The 19,310-nt window shown below is 37.5% G+C and overlaps 1 protein-coding gene and 1 pseudogene across 2 annotated transcripts in view; both read right to left on the bottom strand.

Moving 5' to 3' along the window:
* Positions 1–1,503: 1,503 nt before the first annotated feature.
* The window catches only part of SLC27A2 (solute carrier family 27 member 2), a 45,526-nt gene continuing 27,719 nt past the window's right edge, over positions 1,504–19,310 (bottom strand). The window contains exons 5-10 of one of the 2 annotated variants that reach the window (XM_006920375.1): positions 17,878–18,072; positions 14,723–14,813; positions 13,976–14,174; positions 12,384–12,481; positions 3,016–3,146; positions 1,504–1,960 (exon numbers count right to left, since the gene is read on the bottom strand). In XM_006920375.1, the coding sequence (XP_006920437.1) occupies positions 1,784–1,960; positions 3,016–3,146; positions 12,384–12,481; positions 13,976–14,174; positions 14,723–14,813; positions 17,878–18,072 (891 nt within the window). In that variant the 3' untranslated portion in view covers positions 1,504–1,783. The remainder of the gene's footprint in view (positions 1,961–3,015; positions 3,147–12,383; positions 12,482–13,975; positions 14,175–14,722; positions 14,814–17,877; positions 18,073–19,310) is intronic. The other variant, XM_006920376.2, reaches the window with a different exon arrangement.
* On the bottom strand, positions 9,663–9,811 carry LOC112469888 (annotated as a pseudogene).

A 19,310-nucleotide genomic window follows, 5' to 3' on the forward strand; every position in this document is an offset into this window, starting at 1 on the left:
ATGGATCAGTATAGGTCTGTGGCCCTGGGGACCCCTGAACTAGAAGACTGAGATCATCTATTTAGCTCATATATAGATATCGGCTTATGTTTTTAAAAATAACCACTTGCAATTTTAAATGATGATTTGCATAGATATTTCTATGGGCACTACTTCTGACTCTTTTAAAAGGGAAAAACCAGTCTTTAAAGTTGATTATCTTTCCCAGGTAATGGCTTAATTTTGTGTACAGACATGCAAACCCAGGTATTGAAGATATTGTGCTGGGGCTCTCTATTCATCACAGTATCTGGCCTGAATCACAAAGATTTGGGGAAGTGAGAGGCTGAGGAAGCCGTCAGGCGGGGAGGGAGAGTTTCTGAGTTTCTAACTAGAAAGTCTAAAATCGAGTCCAAGGTGATCAGGTTCCAGCAGGCTCTGGTACTGAAACGCTAATGTTCTGGCTAAAGATGTAAGTGCTGACCTTTCATCCAAAAAGATGTCCCTGTGACACAAAACGATGTCACTGCTTTAACATAACCTCTGCTTACACTGGATTCACTTTAACAAGATTCCAGTAACACGATTGCACAATGTGATACTCTCAAAAACAAAGGTTACACAATCTCCCATCACTCGGATTCAAATTCTCACTGGGAAATCGATAAAGCAAAGGCAGAGATACTTAGAATTTTGCAAAAATTCCCAAATGCTGACCCACAAGCAGCAATCTTTCTAAATTCCTGGCAACTTTCACAAGGATTCAGCAATATCCAGCATTTTCCTTTGGCCACCTTCAAGTCCCTGATGCATATTAAGTACTCAAGAAAGTTTTACTGTTGGGCATAATTAGGGGGGCAGAGATTCTGGTCATAAGGTTCCTCAGGAGTTACCTAAGGGAGTGGAGGTGGTAACTGGAGACCTGGGACTTATCTGGTCCAAAGACACATTTCATTTGGGGTGCATAGATGTTTAAAAAATTTAGAAACTTCACATTTTAAAAATTGGGAGATTCACATAAATATCTGGGTTTTCGTTCCTGAATAATCAGAAGATCCTGGAAGTGCCTAAGCTGGATTCCCACATGACAATAATCAGCCTACCAAAGGTGAGTAGTGGCTGTCCTCAAGTTTGCCACATTCATTTGTGATCCACATTACCAACGTGAATCCTGAAGACACCTGAGTTTGCAACCCCGATGCAGCTAAAAAATATCTACTGAACACCTTTTATGTATAGAATTCTGATGTTATTGCTCAGGCTCCTTCAAGAACTATAGGTGGCATTCTCACTTTTTGGATAATGCTGTTTTAGACAGTAGCCAGAATGCTATTTGGTGGGGGAGAGTTGGCCTTAGATTGAAGCTGGATTTCCATAGGACTGTTTATTGGTGACCTACCCCCCTCACCTCCTTGTCATATTTTACCCAGAATTATGAGTGGGACACCTATGAAAAGTTACCAATGAGGCTGTCAAGCTCAAGGTTTGCATTTAGAATAAAGTAAGAAAAAAGACAGTGCCATCTCATATATTGGTGTTTATTTATTTTATTATAAATTAAAAAAGAAAATAATGCCTTCCCTCTAACAAGCTTAGTTTGCAACTACAAATAGTAGGTGTAAAGTGAAAAATAATTATCTCTAAATCTTTTCTCTTGCAAAGGCTCAGGTGTAATTTAGAAAATCTCCCCTTATTGGAATGCATAAAAATTCACCTCACAATCTTCGATCAAATTAAAGAGGGATTATATTAGGTCTGTTTAATTTCTTTCTGGCAATATTATGAGTTATTATTCTGGGAATATTCATAATTTCAATGTTCCACTATTTATGGCATTGTAAATGTCCTCAGTCATAGGCACATACATTTCTGCTTTGTCATCCAAGAAATACAAGGCATCATTGATGACTGAAGGGTTAAAGCCCTCCTCCTTGAGGGTCACTTTGCGGTGTTTGAAAGTCCCAGTGATCTCAATGGTGTCCTGAAAAACATGAAACAATCCACACTGTTGTAGTGTTTTGCAAACAGGTTGGGGTGTAGGGCAAGGGGTGGAGGTGGGGCAGGGGGGCTGGCAACCCATCTCATCTCTCGCTCCTTTGAGAGCTGTGAAAGCCAGTTTTGTATATAGATGTGTCCTGTTTTCTGAAGTGCCACTAGGGAGCCCTTTGTGGAAGTACTTTTCATCAACTTAAATCTTTAAGATTGCCTGGGAGAAGTGAGTGAGGGTCTGTGCACAGTGAAATACCGAGCAGAGGATTCTGTTGCGTGGTGAGCTTCAGGTATTTTTAGAATATCCTGATTAATGGTGGGGTGGGGCTGGGCTAGGGGGACATCTGCATACAGACAACTGTTTTTTCAGTCTGCTTGTCCATTAGACTGAAGTTTTTTTTTTTAAATTAATGGGTAATGATCTAAGAATATTCCAATTTTCATGTCTCTCAATTATATCATTGTAAAGCAAATGATACTGCTTTATGAACATCGACAGAAGTAACGCTATAGCCACAGCAATATCTGGTAATCTAACACTCCTCAAATCTTCAGCTACAGAATCATAGAGCTCAAAGTCCAAAAGTGAGACTGTTAAACTAACCAAGGGGTTAATTTTTGAGAGAGAAAAAACCCCTCTAGTGATGATAATTCCAACTGGCTAACGATGCCCCAAATAAATTTCACACTGTAGAAAGGTATAAGACTTCAGTAGATTTTTCCATTCTTTAAAACTGGAAACAACAAATAGTAGGGTCAGAGCATTTCTATTTTAAGTGTCTGTCATACCTCATCAAACACAGACTTTGTGAGTTATTTGCTAATATTGCTGCTGAATGAACTGGACTGTCAATTTTAGGGAGAAAGGGATTAGGATTTGGTTTCTGCTAGCGATATTTTCTGACATTTCTGCTTTCTTATTGAGTTTCCTGGAAAGGGGAGTGAAAATTTGGCCAAAGTGGTCACCATGGTAGGAAGGGGAGTTGTTCCTTAAGAGACAGGGTTCTCCAAGAGAGGATAACTGAACTTGATAAGAAGAGATCTCACTTGTATTCTTAGAAAACGGGGCCTTGCATAAGTGGGCAGGTAATCTACAACATGCTTAAAAAGTTTATTTCCATTAAATTCATGGTCTTCCTTCATCTTGATCGAGGCCATGCCAATTCGACCCTCATGGCCTAGAAATAAAGTGAGAAAAAATTAGATGTGTTGTAGCTATTTATTTTATTTATAATGTTTGCTAGTTCAAAGAACAGTGGACCGAGACAAGATTACAGCATGGGTTTCTTTTGGATGGTTGGAATTTTTATTTCTAATATATGTTGAAGTTTTTCTAGAGTGAAAATTAATAATAACAGCAGCTATAAATTGCTTGAATCTTAGTATATGCCAGGTCTTATGGCCTATCTTATTTAATCCTCAGACAACCTTATAAAGAGGTACAAAGGCCAACTTTATTTTACAGATGAAGAAACCAAGTCTTAATGACATCAAGAGACTTGTTCCAGTTCCCACAGCAAAAACTAAGGCAGGATTAGAAACTGAACTGAGGCAGCCTGCCTCTATAGCCTGTGCTTGCAATCATCATTCTTCTTAGCAACCTAGATGAAAACACCAGAGAGGGAAACAGGTCGAACTGGTGGCTAAAGGAATTTTCTTTTTGGACTCCAGTGAAAAGTCTTTGCTCTGCTGTCATGAACTGATCTCAGGTTGTTTTTTGGATTGCAGCGTCAGGTCTATTGTGCTTCTAGGCACAAATGCCATCGTTGAGACTTATTTAATCAAGGTTTCTAACAGCTTTGCCTCCCTGCATTTCAAAGAAGCTCAGGGAAAGGAGCCTAAAGGCCAGGTGCAAGGGTGAGCTGTTTTGTGCTCTCCCACTGATGGATGATGCCTTTTGGTCCCTGAGAGGTTGGAGAGGTTGAGCACTCTGAGAAAAGAGATCCTAACAGCTCTTTCTTCCCCAGCAGGCAGCTCAGTAAGCAGAGAGGTCTTTAGAACAATTACCATTGTTTTCTTGTGAGGACAGTGGTAATTAGGTATTAATCTGTCTTCTGCCTGATCCAGTGGGAGCCCAGGTTTACTTCCCTGAACTACTTAGTTGTAACCAGAGAGCGGGGAAGAGCCGCCCTTCGTTACCTAAGCTTCAGTTTTCAAAATATCTCCCATGGTGATTGTATGTTTACCTACAGCTCTAAAGGAGGCAGAAAAGAAGAGGAAAAAAATAAAGGAAAAAAATGCACCCTCATTTGATTTGCCTCTTATTTGAGGAAGGGAGGCAGGGCACCAGATCCTCTTTCTTTAGGGGTCCCTGGTAGCTCTCTAGAAGGCACCTATCTCAGGAATCTCAAATGTCTACAATAAGCTCCTTTTAGAATTAAGCCAGAGGCTGATGCAACAGAAACCTTCAGCATTGACTGGCTGCTGCCTTCTTGCTCTGGCAGAGGCAATGCCCAACAGAGAGACAAATAGGCTTATTGGGTCTTAAGCCTTTGCCTTGACTCCTAGAGCTTGGTTTAGGGCTAGTTCAGCTCCAGGGGGAAGGTTCCAGTCTGCTGCAGTTCTGGCCAGGGGTTCTCTAGAACTGTACTGTCCAACATGGTAACCACTTGTCACATGTGGCTATTATAATTATATTTTAATTATAATTAAAATGAAAAAATCAGTTCCTTAGTTGCACCATTGACATTTCAGTCAATAGTCACGTGGTGGGTATTAGATATCACTCTAGACAGTGCCATTGAGAATGCTTTTATCATTGCAGAAAATTCTATTGGTAGTCAAAATTCGGGAGAGTAATTGGACAGTTTTGCTGTGACACCTAGAAAAAGTTAACTCCATTCTAGGTGCAAACCCAGAAGTTCCCTCCTGGTCCAAAGATGAGATCTGTGAAGGCCCTACTCAACTTTCTTGGGACTGAGCACTAGCTCTGGTGGACTGATGCCTTCCTCTAGATAGACCTGATGCATTTCTAGCCCGGAAGGGGGCTGGTTTCTGTGCATGGGTGGCCAGCCAGCAGTAGATATGACTTAGAGAATCACAGAATCTGAAGTTTGGGAGAGACTTCGGAGTCTCAGATCTCTTGATTTCATTGCTAATCTTTCACTGCTGCAAGAATTCTCACAGGAATGCAGGTGGACATCCTGCCTTTTTACATACCCCAGCTAGTGAGACAGTTCCTACCTCAGGAGATAGTGCACTCTCCCGTTGGTTCCTCTGGTTACAGGAGAGTTCTCAGGCTAAAATTTGCTCCCTGGTCATTTCAACCCATTGGTTTTTGTTCTGCTCACTGGAGCAACACGAACACACCAGCTCCTTGTTCTAAATGACCATCTCCAATTATTTGAAAACCCTTAGCTTCCTCTTCTTTGTTTGATATCAGTGGCTCCTAAACCTTACTCAACATTAGAATCACCTGGGAATTAAAAAGACATGAAGATTCTGAGTCCCAGACCCTAGAGGTCCTGATCCATTAGATATGGGCTTTAAAAAGTTTCTCAGATGATTCTGAGGATTGGCCAGATTTTTGGAACCACTGGGCCTCAGTGCTTCTCAGACTTTAGTATTTTTGTTGTCATTTTTAAAAATTGTGGTAAAACATACAATGCATTGTTTTAACCATTTTAAAGTGTACAATTCAGTGGCTTTTAGTGCATTCACAATGTTGTGCAATTATCACCAGTATTTAGTTCTAGAACATGTCATCACCCACAAATCAGACTTCAGTGTTTTTAAAAATCATTGGAGGGCTTGTTAAAACACAGCTCCCTGGGCTGCACCCTAGAAGGTTTGATTCAGTAGGTCTAGAGTGGGCCTGAGAAATCAAATTTTTAACAAGCTCCTGGGTGAGGATGCTGTTGCTGCTAGATCAGGGACTCCACTCTGAAGAGCCCTGAATTAGGTTCTTCCAGTTCATTTTCTAGGTTCTCTCACCTTCTCCTACACATTTGTTTGTGTCGGTACCATTTTAAAATTCAGCATTTAAAAGCGTGTGCAATATTCCAGGTGGGATCTGTGAGAGCCCAGCACGGTGCTATGGCTGACAACCATGACATAAGCCCTTGTGTTAATTCAGCCCAAGGTCCAGCATGAGAAGTATGTTGCACCCCTAACACTCTGACCCAAGATGACCCAAGATGTGGCTGTTTCACATTGTGTCATGGTCACAGGGGTGGAGAGGAACAGACAAGAGAAAGTTTTGAATAGTCTTAAAAAATGAAAAATAGCACAAGGTCATGTAAACCATCACAGCTCAGGAGAAAGGGATTTTAGGATTTCCATTTTTAATATAAGTGAGAATCCCAAAAACTGAGTTCTGGGGGAATACTAATACCCCTAGCATCTTATATTTGGACAGTGATTTGGAGGTTTTAGTTCTCTCTGGCATCTATAATTAAAATGATTTCTTCTTGAATGATGTCAGAAGCATGATGGAGTGAGAGATATCCCCACATCTCTCTCCTTGGAATAACTATAAGCCGAACATCTAAAGCTAAAAAAAAAAAACCAAACATAAAAAAAAAAAAAAAAAAAAAAAAAAAAGAACACCCAACCTGCACACAAGCACATCAGAGCGAGGGATCCACAAATAAGAGCTACCATAGATCAGAACTGCAGGAGTCTGGCCGTAGATTGGGAAAAACAAAGAGCTGCCTCTTGCAGCCTGAAATCCCTGCAGAAGGAGGGGTAGGGGAGAAGGCGAGGTGGGTTCCCTGAACAGCTCTGCCTGAGAGAGCTGTGAGCTCCATGCAGCGGCAGTGCCCAGACACCAGGGCAGAAAGCAGAGAAGTGGGGATAGCAGAGAAATAACAACTGATTATTACCCAATTAGCCCTGGTTGTAAAATGTGAGGCTGAGCCACAGTTCCTATTCTCCAACCCAGAGGGTACCTTCTTCCATATCCTCTAAGACTGAACACTGCAGATCCCGAGGGGAATCCAAGCAAACACTACTGAAATGGTTGCTAACACTGACAAGGACTGAGACCGAGGATAGCGAGTGTGATTGAATGTTTATGAGAAAAAAAGGCATTATTAAAGCTTTGTATAAAGCAGGGATCCAAGAGTCTTAGATGCCAGCTACTGGAAACCAAAAGAAAAACGCCTTCTTAGCAACAGGCTACAGAGAGACCTTTATATAATAAATCTTTCTGGAAAAAAAAAGGCAGAATACACTTCCATTAATACCCAGGCGAAGAAATAGTCCATTAAACACCACGAACAACCAAGGTGATGTGGCAGCTCAGAAAGAAAGAGAAAAATCTCCAGACAATAAGCTTAAAGACATAGAGATATGAGACTTAAATGACAGAGAATTCAAGATGGTACTTATGAAAAAAACTCAATGAGATCCAAAATAATTCATATCAACAATTCCAGAAATTGAAAAAACAACTAGATCAGCAGAATGAGTTTTTAGCAAGGAGACCGAAACCCTCAAAATAGAGTTGACCAAATGGAGGAAAGGATCAGTGATATCGAAGACAGAAATCTAGAAATAAATCAGAAGGAAGGAGAGAGAAACCAAAGAATGAAAAATAATGAGAGAAATACAAGAACTAGTTGATACTATCAGGAAAGAAAACATAAGATGGGCATTCTCAAATGGGCATTCTCAAAGGGGAGGAAAAGGAGCAGGGATTAGAAAGCATTTTCGGACAAATAGTTGATGAGAATTTCCCAAATCTAAGGAATGAGCAGGAACCTGGAATTCAACAGAACACCCAATTATCTCAACCCAAAAAGCCTTTTCCAAGACATATTACATTAAAATTATCAAAAATTAATGACAAAGAAAGAATTCTCAGGGCAGCCAGGGAAAAAGGATAGTAACCTGTAAAGGAAAACCCATTAGATTACCGTCGGACTTCTCAGCACAAACTTTACAAGCCAGAAAGGAGTGAAAACAAATATTCAAACTATTAAATGAAAGGAACTACCAGCCTAGGATAAAATATCCAGCTAAGCTCTCCTTTAGATACGAAGGAGAAATTAAGACCTTTCCAGACATACAAAAATTGAGAGAATTCTCCACTACAAGGCCTGCACTACAGGAAATAATGAAAGGGGTTAGCTGACCTAAAACAAAATGACAAAAAAATACATAACTATGAGTAAGGTGACTAGCACGCAGATAGAGGCAGAATAGTGCAACCCTTATTAAGAACAGAGCATTATAAGCTTAAACAATAGAAGAGATTTGCACAATAGTAATGAACGTTCAGCATACATAGGGACAAATTTAGGCAACAATGACTGAATAGGGGAGGATTCAAAGATCCAGATTCACAAAGAGGAATAGAGATAAGACATGAGCAGAAGGAAACAGACAACTATATCCTTTACATATTCGTAATGGTAACTACATGCCAAAGATTCAGAACTGAAGTATGTAACATAAAACAAGAAGGACCAGAGGGAAAACCACCAAAAGCCAACCAAAATAAAGAAAATAGAAACACAAGGACAAGGAAGCAATGGAAACAACGAATTACCAGAAAGCAAAAGATAAAATGGCTATAAGAAGGTCTCATATTTTAATAATCACCCTAAATATAAATGGACCGAACTCACCAATAAAAAGACACAGAGTTGCAGAATGGATCAAAAAACAAAATCCAACCATATGCTGCCTCCAAGAGACATATCTTAGCTCCAATGACAAATATAGACTCAAAGTGAAAGGGTGGAAAATGATATTTTAAGGAAATGGCATTCAGAGAAAAGCAGGAGTAGCGGTACTAATATCAGACAAAAGAGACTTCAAAATAAAAAAGGTAAAGAAAGATACTGAAGGACACTTCATAATGATAAAGGGAATCATGCACCAAGAAAATATAACATTTATTAATATCTATGCTCCCAATCAAAGAGCTCCAAAATATGTAAAGCAATTACTAACAGAACTAAAGGGAGAAACAGACAAAAAACACTACTGTAATAGGGGACCTAAATACCTCACTGTTGGATATAAACAGATCATCCAAATGACACTTTAAGGAAATAACATCCTTAAATGACACATCAGACCAATTGGACATAATTGACATTTACAGAGCCTTCCATCCCAAAACAGCTGCTTCTACATTCTTCTCTAGTGCACATGGAACATTCTCAAAAATCAACCACACACTGGGACACAGAGATAGCCTCAACAAATGTAAGAAGGTTGAAATCATACCAACTATATTCTCTGCTCATAATGCTTTGAAGTTGGAGATCAGCTATAAAAAGAAAATGGGAAGAACCACAAATACTTGGAGATTAAACAACATACTGCTAAAGAATGACTGGGTCAGAGAAGAAATAAAAAGAGAGATCAAGAGATACATAGAAACGAATGATAATGATAGTACAACATATCAAAACTTTTGGGACATGGCAAAAGCGGTCTTAAGAAGAAAGTTCATATCATTACAGGCCTACCTCCAAAAACAAGAATGAGCCCAAATAAACAACCTAACACCTCATCTTAAAAAACTAGAAAAAGAAGAACAAATGAAGCGTAAAGTTAGCAGAAGGAAAGAAATCATCAAAATTAGAGCAGAATTAAATGAAATTGAAAATAAAAAAAACAATAGAAAAAAATAAATGCAACAAAGAGCTGGTTCTTTTGAAAGAGGAGAAATTACAACAGACACTGCAGAAATACAAAGGATCATACAAGAATACTATGAAAAAGTATATAACACCAAATACCAAATTTAATAACCTAGAAGAAATGGACAAGTACTTAGAAAGACACAACCTTCCTAGACTAAATCAAGAAGAACTGGAAAATCTATTAGCAATAATCACGCCTCAGATAAACCTCATTGGCTACGATACTGCCACTGTGCAAAGCTTAAAACTGGAAAATCTAAATAGACCGATCAGCAGTATGGAAATTGAAACAATCATCCAAAATCTGCCAAAAAGTGAAAGTCCAGGACCAGATGGCTTCATCAGTGAATTCTACCTAACATTCAAAGAAGATTTAATACCTAGTCTCCTCAAACTCTTCCAAAAAATCGAAGAGGAGGCAATACTTACTAACTCATTTTATGAGGCCAGTATCACCCTGATACCAAAACCTGGTAAAGATAACACAAAAAAAGAAAACCACAGACCAATATCTCTCATGAACACAGATGCAAAAATCCTAAATAAGATACTGGCAAACCGAATACAGCAACATATTAAAAGATTATATACTATGATCAAGTGGGCTTCATCCCAGGGGCACAAGGATGGTTCAGCATATGCAAATTGATTAATGTGATATACTACATAAACAAATTAAAAAATAAGAATCATATGATCATATTAACAGTGCAGAAAAAGACTTTGACAAGATACAGCATTCATTTATGATCAAAACACTTAACAAAATCGGTATAGAAGGAAAGTACCTTAGCATTGTTGTATATAAAGACTATATACAACAAACCCTCAGCCAATGTTATACTTAATGGCGAAAAATTAAAAACCTTCCCTCTAAGATCAGGAACAAGGCAAGGCTGTCCACTATCACCACTCTTATTCAGTATAACATTGGAGGTCCTAGTGAGTGCAATCAGACAAGAGAAAGATATAAAAGGCATACAAATAGGAAACAAAGAAGTCAAACTGTCACTATTTGCACATGACATGATTCTCTATATAGAAAACTCTGAAGATTCCATAAGAACACTACTAGAAACAATAAGCAAATACAGTAAAGTTTCTGGATACAAAGTCAATATTCAAAAATCCATAGATACTCTAATAATGAATTGTCAGAAAAAGAGGTGGAAAAAATAATTCCTTTTGCAATTGCAACAAAAAGAATAAAATACCTAGGAATAAATCTAATGGAACATGTGAAGGACCTTTATAATGAAAATGATAAGACCCTATTAAAAGAAATTGAAGAAGATACATAGAAATGCAAAGATATTCCGTGTTCTTGGATTGGAAGAATCAACATAGTTAGAAGACCATATTACCTAAAGCATTATACAGATTTAATGCAATCCCCATCAGAATCTCATTGACATTTTTTGAAGATATAGAACAAAAAAATCATCAGATTTGTATGAAAGCACAAAAAAACCCAAAATTGCCAAAGCCATTCTGAGAATGGCAGAAAAACAGACACACAGACCACTGGAACAGAATTGAGAGTCCAGAAGTAAACCCATGTTTATATGGGCAAATATTTTTCAACAAAGAAGCCAAAAACATAGAGTAGAGAAAGGAAATCCTCTTCAATAAATTGTGCTAGGAAAACTGGAAAGCCACCTGCAAAAGAATGAAACTAGACTGTTGTCTATCACCACACACCAAAATTAACTCAAAATGGATTAAGAACCTGAATATAGGACCTGAAACAATAAATTGCAAAGAAAAAAACATAGAAACTAAATTTATGGACCTTGGACTTAAAGAAGGTTTTAAGAATTTGACCTCAAAGGCAAGGGAAGTAAAAGTAAAAATACATGAATGGGACTACATCGAACTAAAAAGCTTCTGTATAGCAAAAGAAACTGCCTACAAGGTAAAGAGACAACAAAGTAACAAAATAAGGTAAAAAGACATATATATTTTCAAGTAACGCCTAAGATAAGGGCCTAATATCCAAAATAAACAAAGAACTCGTACAACTCAACAACAATAACAAAAAACAACAAAATGACAATTTCTAATTTATAAGTCTATTTGCAGTGTAAATAAATATAATTACTTAACCATCCTCCCTAAAAAAAAAAATGATTTCTTCTCATGACAACCTGCATGGTAAATATATGTTTACTATTTTTGTAATTGAAACGAATTAGTTCTCTTTACACTCTTAACTGCAGGGCTGGTTTTAGCCCCAATTTTAATGATTTGCCTGAAGTCAGCCATATCGGAGCTAGGTTCCAAAGTCAAACCTTGGTACACTCCACTCTACTGACAGAAGCAGATCTGAAGAAGAGGGCTTGGACTTCACTCTGTGTCATGATTCTGAAACTCAGTGGGATGGGCTAGGGTCAGGGACCTGCTTTAAAAGAATAGTCTGTACAAAATCATTTCCTTCCCAATTTTTTCCTCCTAGTTACTGCACTTGCTCTTATTTGTGTCTTGCATACAATTTTTCAGTTATCCAGTGTGACACATCTTTTCTTCAGGAGTGCCAAATGCAGCATGGGATCTTGCATCATGGAGATATTTGGCTTGCTTGAGAGCCCAGTTTGGGAGCTGAACCTTAGAGGAAGGCCAGGTTCAGATATATTGACTTGGCTGATTTATAACAGACCATAAACCAGACATAAGCCCCTTATTCCCAAGTGGCTAAAAGAATTGTATGATTCTCCATTTGGCAGGTGAAAGCAATGACATACTTAGCCTTGGAGTTAAAATTAGGTTCAATTACTGTATGGGTTTAAGCATAGACTTATAATATCTTGTGCATACCTGGCACAGTCACTCCATAAACATTCACTTCTTGGACAAAATCAACCAGTCCTACTACGTCAGCGACTTCAGTGGTGGCCACATTTTCCCCTTTCCACCTGGAAGAAAAGGTAAGATTAGCAGAGGTCTCTGGTGTTCTCTGGCCCAGATCATGTGAAACCATCACATAACGACAGAGAGTAGGTGGTTCCTTCCAGACCTCTGAGGGTGGCTGTCCTCTATTCTTCTCCTTGGTCCCTAAATCTCCAAACTTTGTTATGGGAGAGGCATCCTGCTTGGGGAAAAAAAGACACACACAAAGGCATAGACTTAAATAATGAAATGTGGAATTTCAATCTTGCCACATGAAACACGATATACAGAACGATGTTGTTTGAATGTTAAAAATACAGGCTCGGCTTAAGAAAGGCCCTGGAAATCAGAAATAAAAACTCAATGACTTTTGCTGTGTTTAGCTCTCTCATTCTCCTCATTCATTAACTTTTGTTGCTATTTAATGCAATTAGTGAACTTCTATTTAATAAAATTTCATACTTCTATTTCAAGGTCTAATGGCAATAAGAAAGCTTTTAATAAGAAAGAAAATATACTTTCTTTGCTGGGAAACTATAATGTTAGTGCCCAATGAGGCGCTATTTTTCACTTTATAAAGTTATGTTTTACATTTAAAAAATTCTTTAGATCTCCCAGAAGTATCTTTTCAGTAAAATGAAGGTGGCATAAAATAATGATATGGATCCTGATTCACAAAATGTTACAAATGGAAGGAACCCTGAGGATCGTCGGTATCCTCACTCCATGCATGAAGAAACTGAGGTTGAGAAAGATTACCTGCCTTGATAATACAGCTGATCAGGGGCAGAGGTGGGCTCAGGAGCTCAATTTTCTTCATTCATAGCCACACTCTTAAAAAACAACTTGTATCCCTTTCTCATTCATTCATGCAAAAAGTAATTATGTATGTCAGGTGCTGTGCTAGGAACTAGCGGGTAAACAAGCAGAGATAGGGCCTGGTCTCAGAGAATTTATGAGGAAGGAAGCTGATTAAGCAAAAGTGTCATGAGGCTGGAGGACTGCTGCCATTGGGAATTAATTTCATGGACTATTACAATGACTTTAAACTTCACAGTGCTGACTTGGGGGTTCTGTGGGACACCACCTGATTGGGAATAAAGAGTGGGAGGGAGGGGAGCAGGAGGGGCTCGCAACCCATCACCTCCTCTTCGATAAGTCAGCTTCACATTAATTTGCACTTGATTTTATCTGAAGAAAAGCCCCATAATTGGAAACAGTGTGAAAATCCCTGCCTGTCCAAAGAGTGATCAGTAATAACTAAGGAATTGGACAGACTAAGCTATTTAGGGTCCAAAATTCAGGCACCTTATTTCCATCTGGTGTTGCTCAACCAATTTAACTATGCATTGCAGAGTAACACCTCATCCTTATTTTCTGGGAATACAGGAATTTGAATTGACATGGGAAAGAGATAGAAGGAAATGGAGCACCATAACCAAAGTGGAATGTGATTCCAATGTAGGAGTAAGCCAAATGGTGAGTGTTTGTTTTGGACTTAATAAGTCATAGAAACCAACCGGAATGTATCTCCAACTCTGTCGTGGAAGTAGATGAAATCTTCACGGTCAATCATTAAGAGATCTCCACTGTTGAAATAGAGGTCTCCTTTCTTAAAGACATCTCTTAGTTTTTTCTTTTCTGTCTGAGTCTTTCCTCCAGCATAGCCAGTAAATGGTGTATGTTGTGAGATTTTGCAAACCAGAAGTCCGACTTCACCTAAGACAGAAGAAAGTAAATTGTTATTTTATGTGCTAGCAGTAGGCAAATTTTATTATTAACCTCTTAAACCTAATGCCATTCAACTCATCGGTAACAAGATGGCTGCACATGTACATGTACATCCATATACATCATGTACACATATATATATATACACCATGCACACATAGTACATTATTCCATACATCCACACATTTATAATTTTTTAAATGCTAATCTTTTATTGAATAATGATTTACACACATAATTAAACAAATGCACGGTAGGTTAAGACTAAAGGTAACTTGTGCAACCAGAATTACATATCCCTTCCCACAAAATCTTACCTCATACTCAAGAAGTTATTAAGCTAGGTTTCAAACTATAATTATGTTACATATAGTGGTTGAATTAGTATCTTTTGGAATTTCTGTAACCATTTCTGAGAGTACAAAATTAAACCTTTTTTTCCCCCATTCTGATAAATTTTATCATGTGTTCATTTTAGCCATGTCACTTGGTCAAGGTAAGAAATCACAGGTTAATTGAACAAAAATCCTCTTTACCTTTGGGAACTTTTATGCAATATCCATTTCCATCTCGGGCAGGTTCATCTTTCTCCACATCATATTTAATCAGCTCATAAGATATGACTTTCTAGCAAAAATAAAATAGATCATTTTGAGAACACATTTTTACATTTTTTTTCTTATTTACTGTGGTACAGCATACATAGAGTATATAAAGTACACATATCTTAAATGTATACTTTTATATATGCATACAACCAAGTAACTACCACCCAGATTTAAACATTAAACATTTTCATTACCTTAAGAAGTTTTTTCCTGCTCCTTTCTGTCAAGTTAACCCTTATTCTGACTTTTATCACCATTGATTAGTCTTAAACTTCCAATAAATAAAATAAATATATGTTCTGTATTTGCTTCTTTCACTCAATGTAATGTCTGTGATATTCATTCATCCATATTGGTGTTTGGTTCAGTGGTTTATTTTTTATTGCCATGCATTTTTCCTTCTATGAGTACATCACAATTTACTTATTTATTCTCCTATTAATGTATATTTGGATTGTTTCAACATTTTGGACTATTAAAAGTAAAGCTGTTATGAACATTCTCATACATTTTATTTTGGTGTACAAATCACGAGTGGGTTTTCAAAATCTTGTATAACCTTAATGCGCCACTGTTAGATGTTTCACATTTCCAGGCACATGTTCTCTAATATATTTAAGGTTTAATGGTATAATTACTTCATGCGTATGGCTCTAAAATAGTTAAAACTCCATCATATTTTATATATACTATAATTCAATGGCAAAAAATATTTTAATTTCTGTAATTCAGTAAGAGCAATAAGTACATAATTTTCTCTGTTGACAGAAAGGTGGAAACATGACAGTATTTTGATATAATATTAGCCACAATTACTGTATCCATTTCAAATTTATATTCAAGTCTATATCATAAATTAACCAATCATGTTAATTTATGATATAATGGATAACCATTAAAAGCCACTCATAGTCAACAAATGTAATCTTCTTTATTTGCAAGAATGTAAAAAAAATTGGGGTGGTAACTAATGCTTCCTTCAATAATAGGGCCATCTCCACCTCATCCCCCTTTTAAGTTTTAAAATATAGTTTTGTTTTGACTAGAAAAACTGACTAGGCTCTATATTTCTTTTTATCTCCATTTTACAGATGATGAAATTGAGGTCTAAGATACTCAGCCAGTATGTGATGGTGCTGGAATTTGATCTCTAGAGGTAGATCTCTTACATACAGGGATCACTGTCCTATGTACTTTGCCAGTCAGTCCCTGGGGATATAAGTCACTTGGGAGCCCTAGGGTGGCTGTTTTGTGGTCAGGCAGGATGGGCTACCAGAGGCATAAAGACAACAGTAACTGCTCAAGCCAGTGGAGGCTCAGCATTTGCTGAATATTCCTAGAATTTTGCAGAATAGGTGGTCTGGAAGACTGACTGCTAGAGCACAAAAAAGGCAAAAAGATTGTCCAGAGACCTCAGACAATAAAACGACTGAGAAGAAAAAGAGACTTCTATGTGAGCTGGCTTAAAAATAGGAAATATCAATCGTATGTCTGATAAAGAGTTCATATTCAAAATATAGAAAGAACTCATACAACTCAATAGCAACCCCCCCCCAAACAATCCAATTAAAAAATGGGCAACGGATCTAAATAGATATTTTTCCAAAGAAGACATACAGATAGCCAACATACAGATAGGTACATGAAAAGGTGCTCAATATCACTAATCATCAGGGAAATGCAAATCAAAACCACAATGAGATGTTACTTCATATCTGTTAAAATGGATATTATCAAGAAGAGAAATGTTGGCAAGAATGTGGAGAAAAAGGAACCCCTGTGCATTGTTGATGAGAATGTAAATTGGTGTAGCCACTATTGAAAAAAGTATGGAGGTTCTTCACAAAATTGAAACTAGAACTACCATATGATGCAGCAATTCTACTTTTGGGTATTTATCCAAAGGAAATGAAAACACTAATTTGAAAAGACATATGCACCCCCATGTTCATTGTAGCATCATTTATAATAGCCAAGACATGAAAGTAAACTAAGTGTCCACTGATGAATGAATGGATAAAGACGATGTGGTGTATATGTTCAAAAGAATATTATTTGGCCATAAAAAGAAGAGAATTTTGCCACTTGAGACAATATGGGCGACCTTGAGAGCTTTATGCTAAGTGAAATAAGTCAGACAGAGAACGAACTCACAGATACAGAGAACAGATTGGTGGTTGTTGGAGGTGGCGAGTGAAGGGTGGGAGAAATGGGTGAAAGTGGTCGAAAGGTACAAACTTCCAGTTATATAATAAGTCTGGAATGTAATGTACAGCATGGGGACTATAATTTATAATACTGTATTGTATATTCAAAAGTTACTAAGAGAGTAGAACTTAAAAGTTCTCACTATAAGAAAGAAAATTGTAACTGTGTGAGGTGATGGATGTTTACTAGACAGACTTGTTGATGGTGATCATTTTGCAATACATACAGACATTGCATGATTACTTTGTACACCTGAAGCTAATATAATTATATCTTGATTAAAAAAATAAGAATATATTTCTGGTGCAGTTATTAGGTGAACACAAATGTTCAAAAGATTCTACAATTGGGATGTATCTCAGTTCTCTTAAAAGGTTTTGATAATGCTTCTTAACCATGACTGCAGAGCTTTCAGAAAATGCTAATGCCTGGGCTCCATCTCAGGACAACTGCATCCAAAGCTCAGGGAGTGGGGCCCTGCACCTGTATATATTAAAAGTTCCCCAGGTGACCCACAGCATGATGAAAGGGAAATACCACATTTTGCAGTATATAGTAAACTTACAGAACTGGTAAACTTCAGATATTTTATCATGTATAAGTATAAATGGCATCGGGAAGAGCTCACCTAAGTTGCAGATGGCAAAGGCATAACGGGTTGTTATTTATAGAAATTAAGAATTTTAAATTAGAGCGCCTTATCTTTTAGAGGTCCTTGTCATAGAGAATGAGCAAAATCTCTCTTGGTGATACGGATGGACCATAGCTCTGATGCTTCACGAAATTCTGTTAATAACATCATCATGACATAGCTTTTAAGAAATTTCTATATTCTGAAACTGGTTACATATGCTCTCATTTTTCAATGTACTTACTTTCTGTAGGTAGTTGACTCTTCCAATAGCACCAATTTTTCTCGTATAGTTTGTAAAGCCAATATTGCCTTCAGTGGCAGCATAAAACTCATAAATATGAATGTCCCCAAATCTCTTGATGAATTCTCTCCACACATCACTTCGCAAGCCATTTCCCAGTGCCAATCTCACCTTGTGATCACGATCGTTTGGTTTCTGTGGCAGAAGGAGGAGGAGACCAGACTGAAACATCTCTGGAGACTATACTTACATATTAATAACTACCTTTGCATACCTTTTCTGTCACCCACATGCATAACCCCTCTTCCCTCTTCCCAAAACACACACAGTACAGGCCAACAGCAAGCCCTCAGATTTAATAAATAAAAGACTTGGACTTCCCCATTTTGATGTTTAAGAAGCAAAGTAAGAAGATGACAGAACTAAGTGATGGCAACATTTAATCCATATCCAATCTGAAGCTAGAACAATGTGTTGATTGTTTTTTTTTTTTTTTTTTTTATGGGGCTGGTGAATATCAGTGAACTGCCAGAAAGGAGGGGCCACATGACAAAGATTTGTCAGAGAGTAAAACGATCTGAAGCCACCATTTTTACTTGACAAAGAAAAAGAAAAATGGGAACCCAGTCCAAAGATAGAGAATTATTTTCCACAGAGTCATTAAAAAGCAATGAGAGAGCTAGAGAGAAAAATCTTGATCACAGACTCATTTAACACATAGACCCATAAGTCACAAAACCAGGTAGAGCTGAACCAAGACAAATAAACTGTCCCAATAGGATTGGAAGGGGAAGAGAGGGAGGAAGCTGGTTCCCAGTTGCCTCAGGTGGCTTGGGAGGAATATGTTTTGCTATAAATAAAAATCACAAAGAGTGTAAAAACTAAAAGGAGATCTTGCATCAGCAAGAGAGGTGAGGTTAGGACTGAGTTGCATTCTATTCAACCATAATCGTTTAGGTGGGCCTTACAAATGTGTCTAAACCTATGATAATTTTAATGATATTTTATTTTAATAAGGCAGTTGGTAGTCTCAAGGAGATAACAGCCTGGTGGGAGAGTCAGGTAAACAAATAAATATAATTTAAACTTACAAATTTTATGACTCTGTGACTAACAGAAAACCGAATGGAATGGGATAAAAGTGCTAGGTAACTAGGATTCTCCTCAAACATCAAGTTATAATTTCTTTGATCAAACAGCATTTTTTTTTTAAAGGAGAAAATGCTTTGAAGAGTATATGTTTTTTTCAGATACACAGACCAGTGGAACAGAATCGAGAGTCCAGAAGTAAACCCATATTTATATGGGCAAATAATTTTTGACAAAAAAGCCAAAAACATACAGTGGAGAAAGAAAAGCCTCTTCAATAAATGGTGCTGGGAAAACTGGAAAGCCACCTGCAAAAGAATGAAACTAGACTCTTGTCTATCACC

The sequence above is a fragment of the Pteropus alecto genome, unplaced genomic scaffold, assembly GCF_000325575.1.
Source record: "Pteropus alecto unplaced genomic scaffold, ASM32557v1 scaffold86, whole genome shotgun sequence".
In the NCBI taxonomy this organism is placed as follows: domain Eukaryota; kingdom Metazoa; phylum Chordata; class Mammalia; order Chiroptera; family Pteropodidae; genus Pteropus; species Pteropus alecto.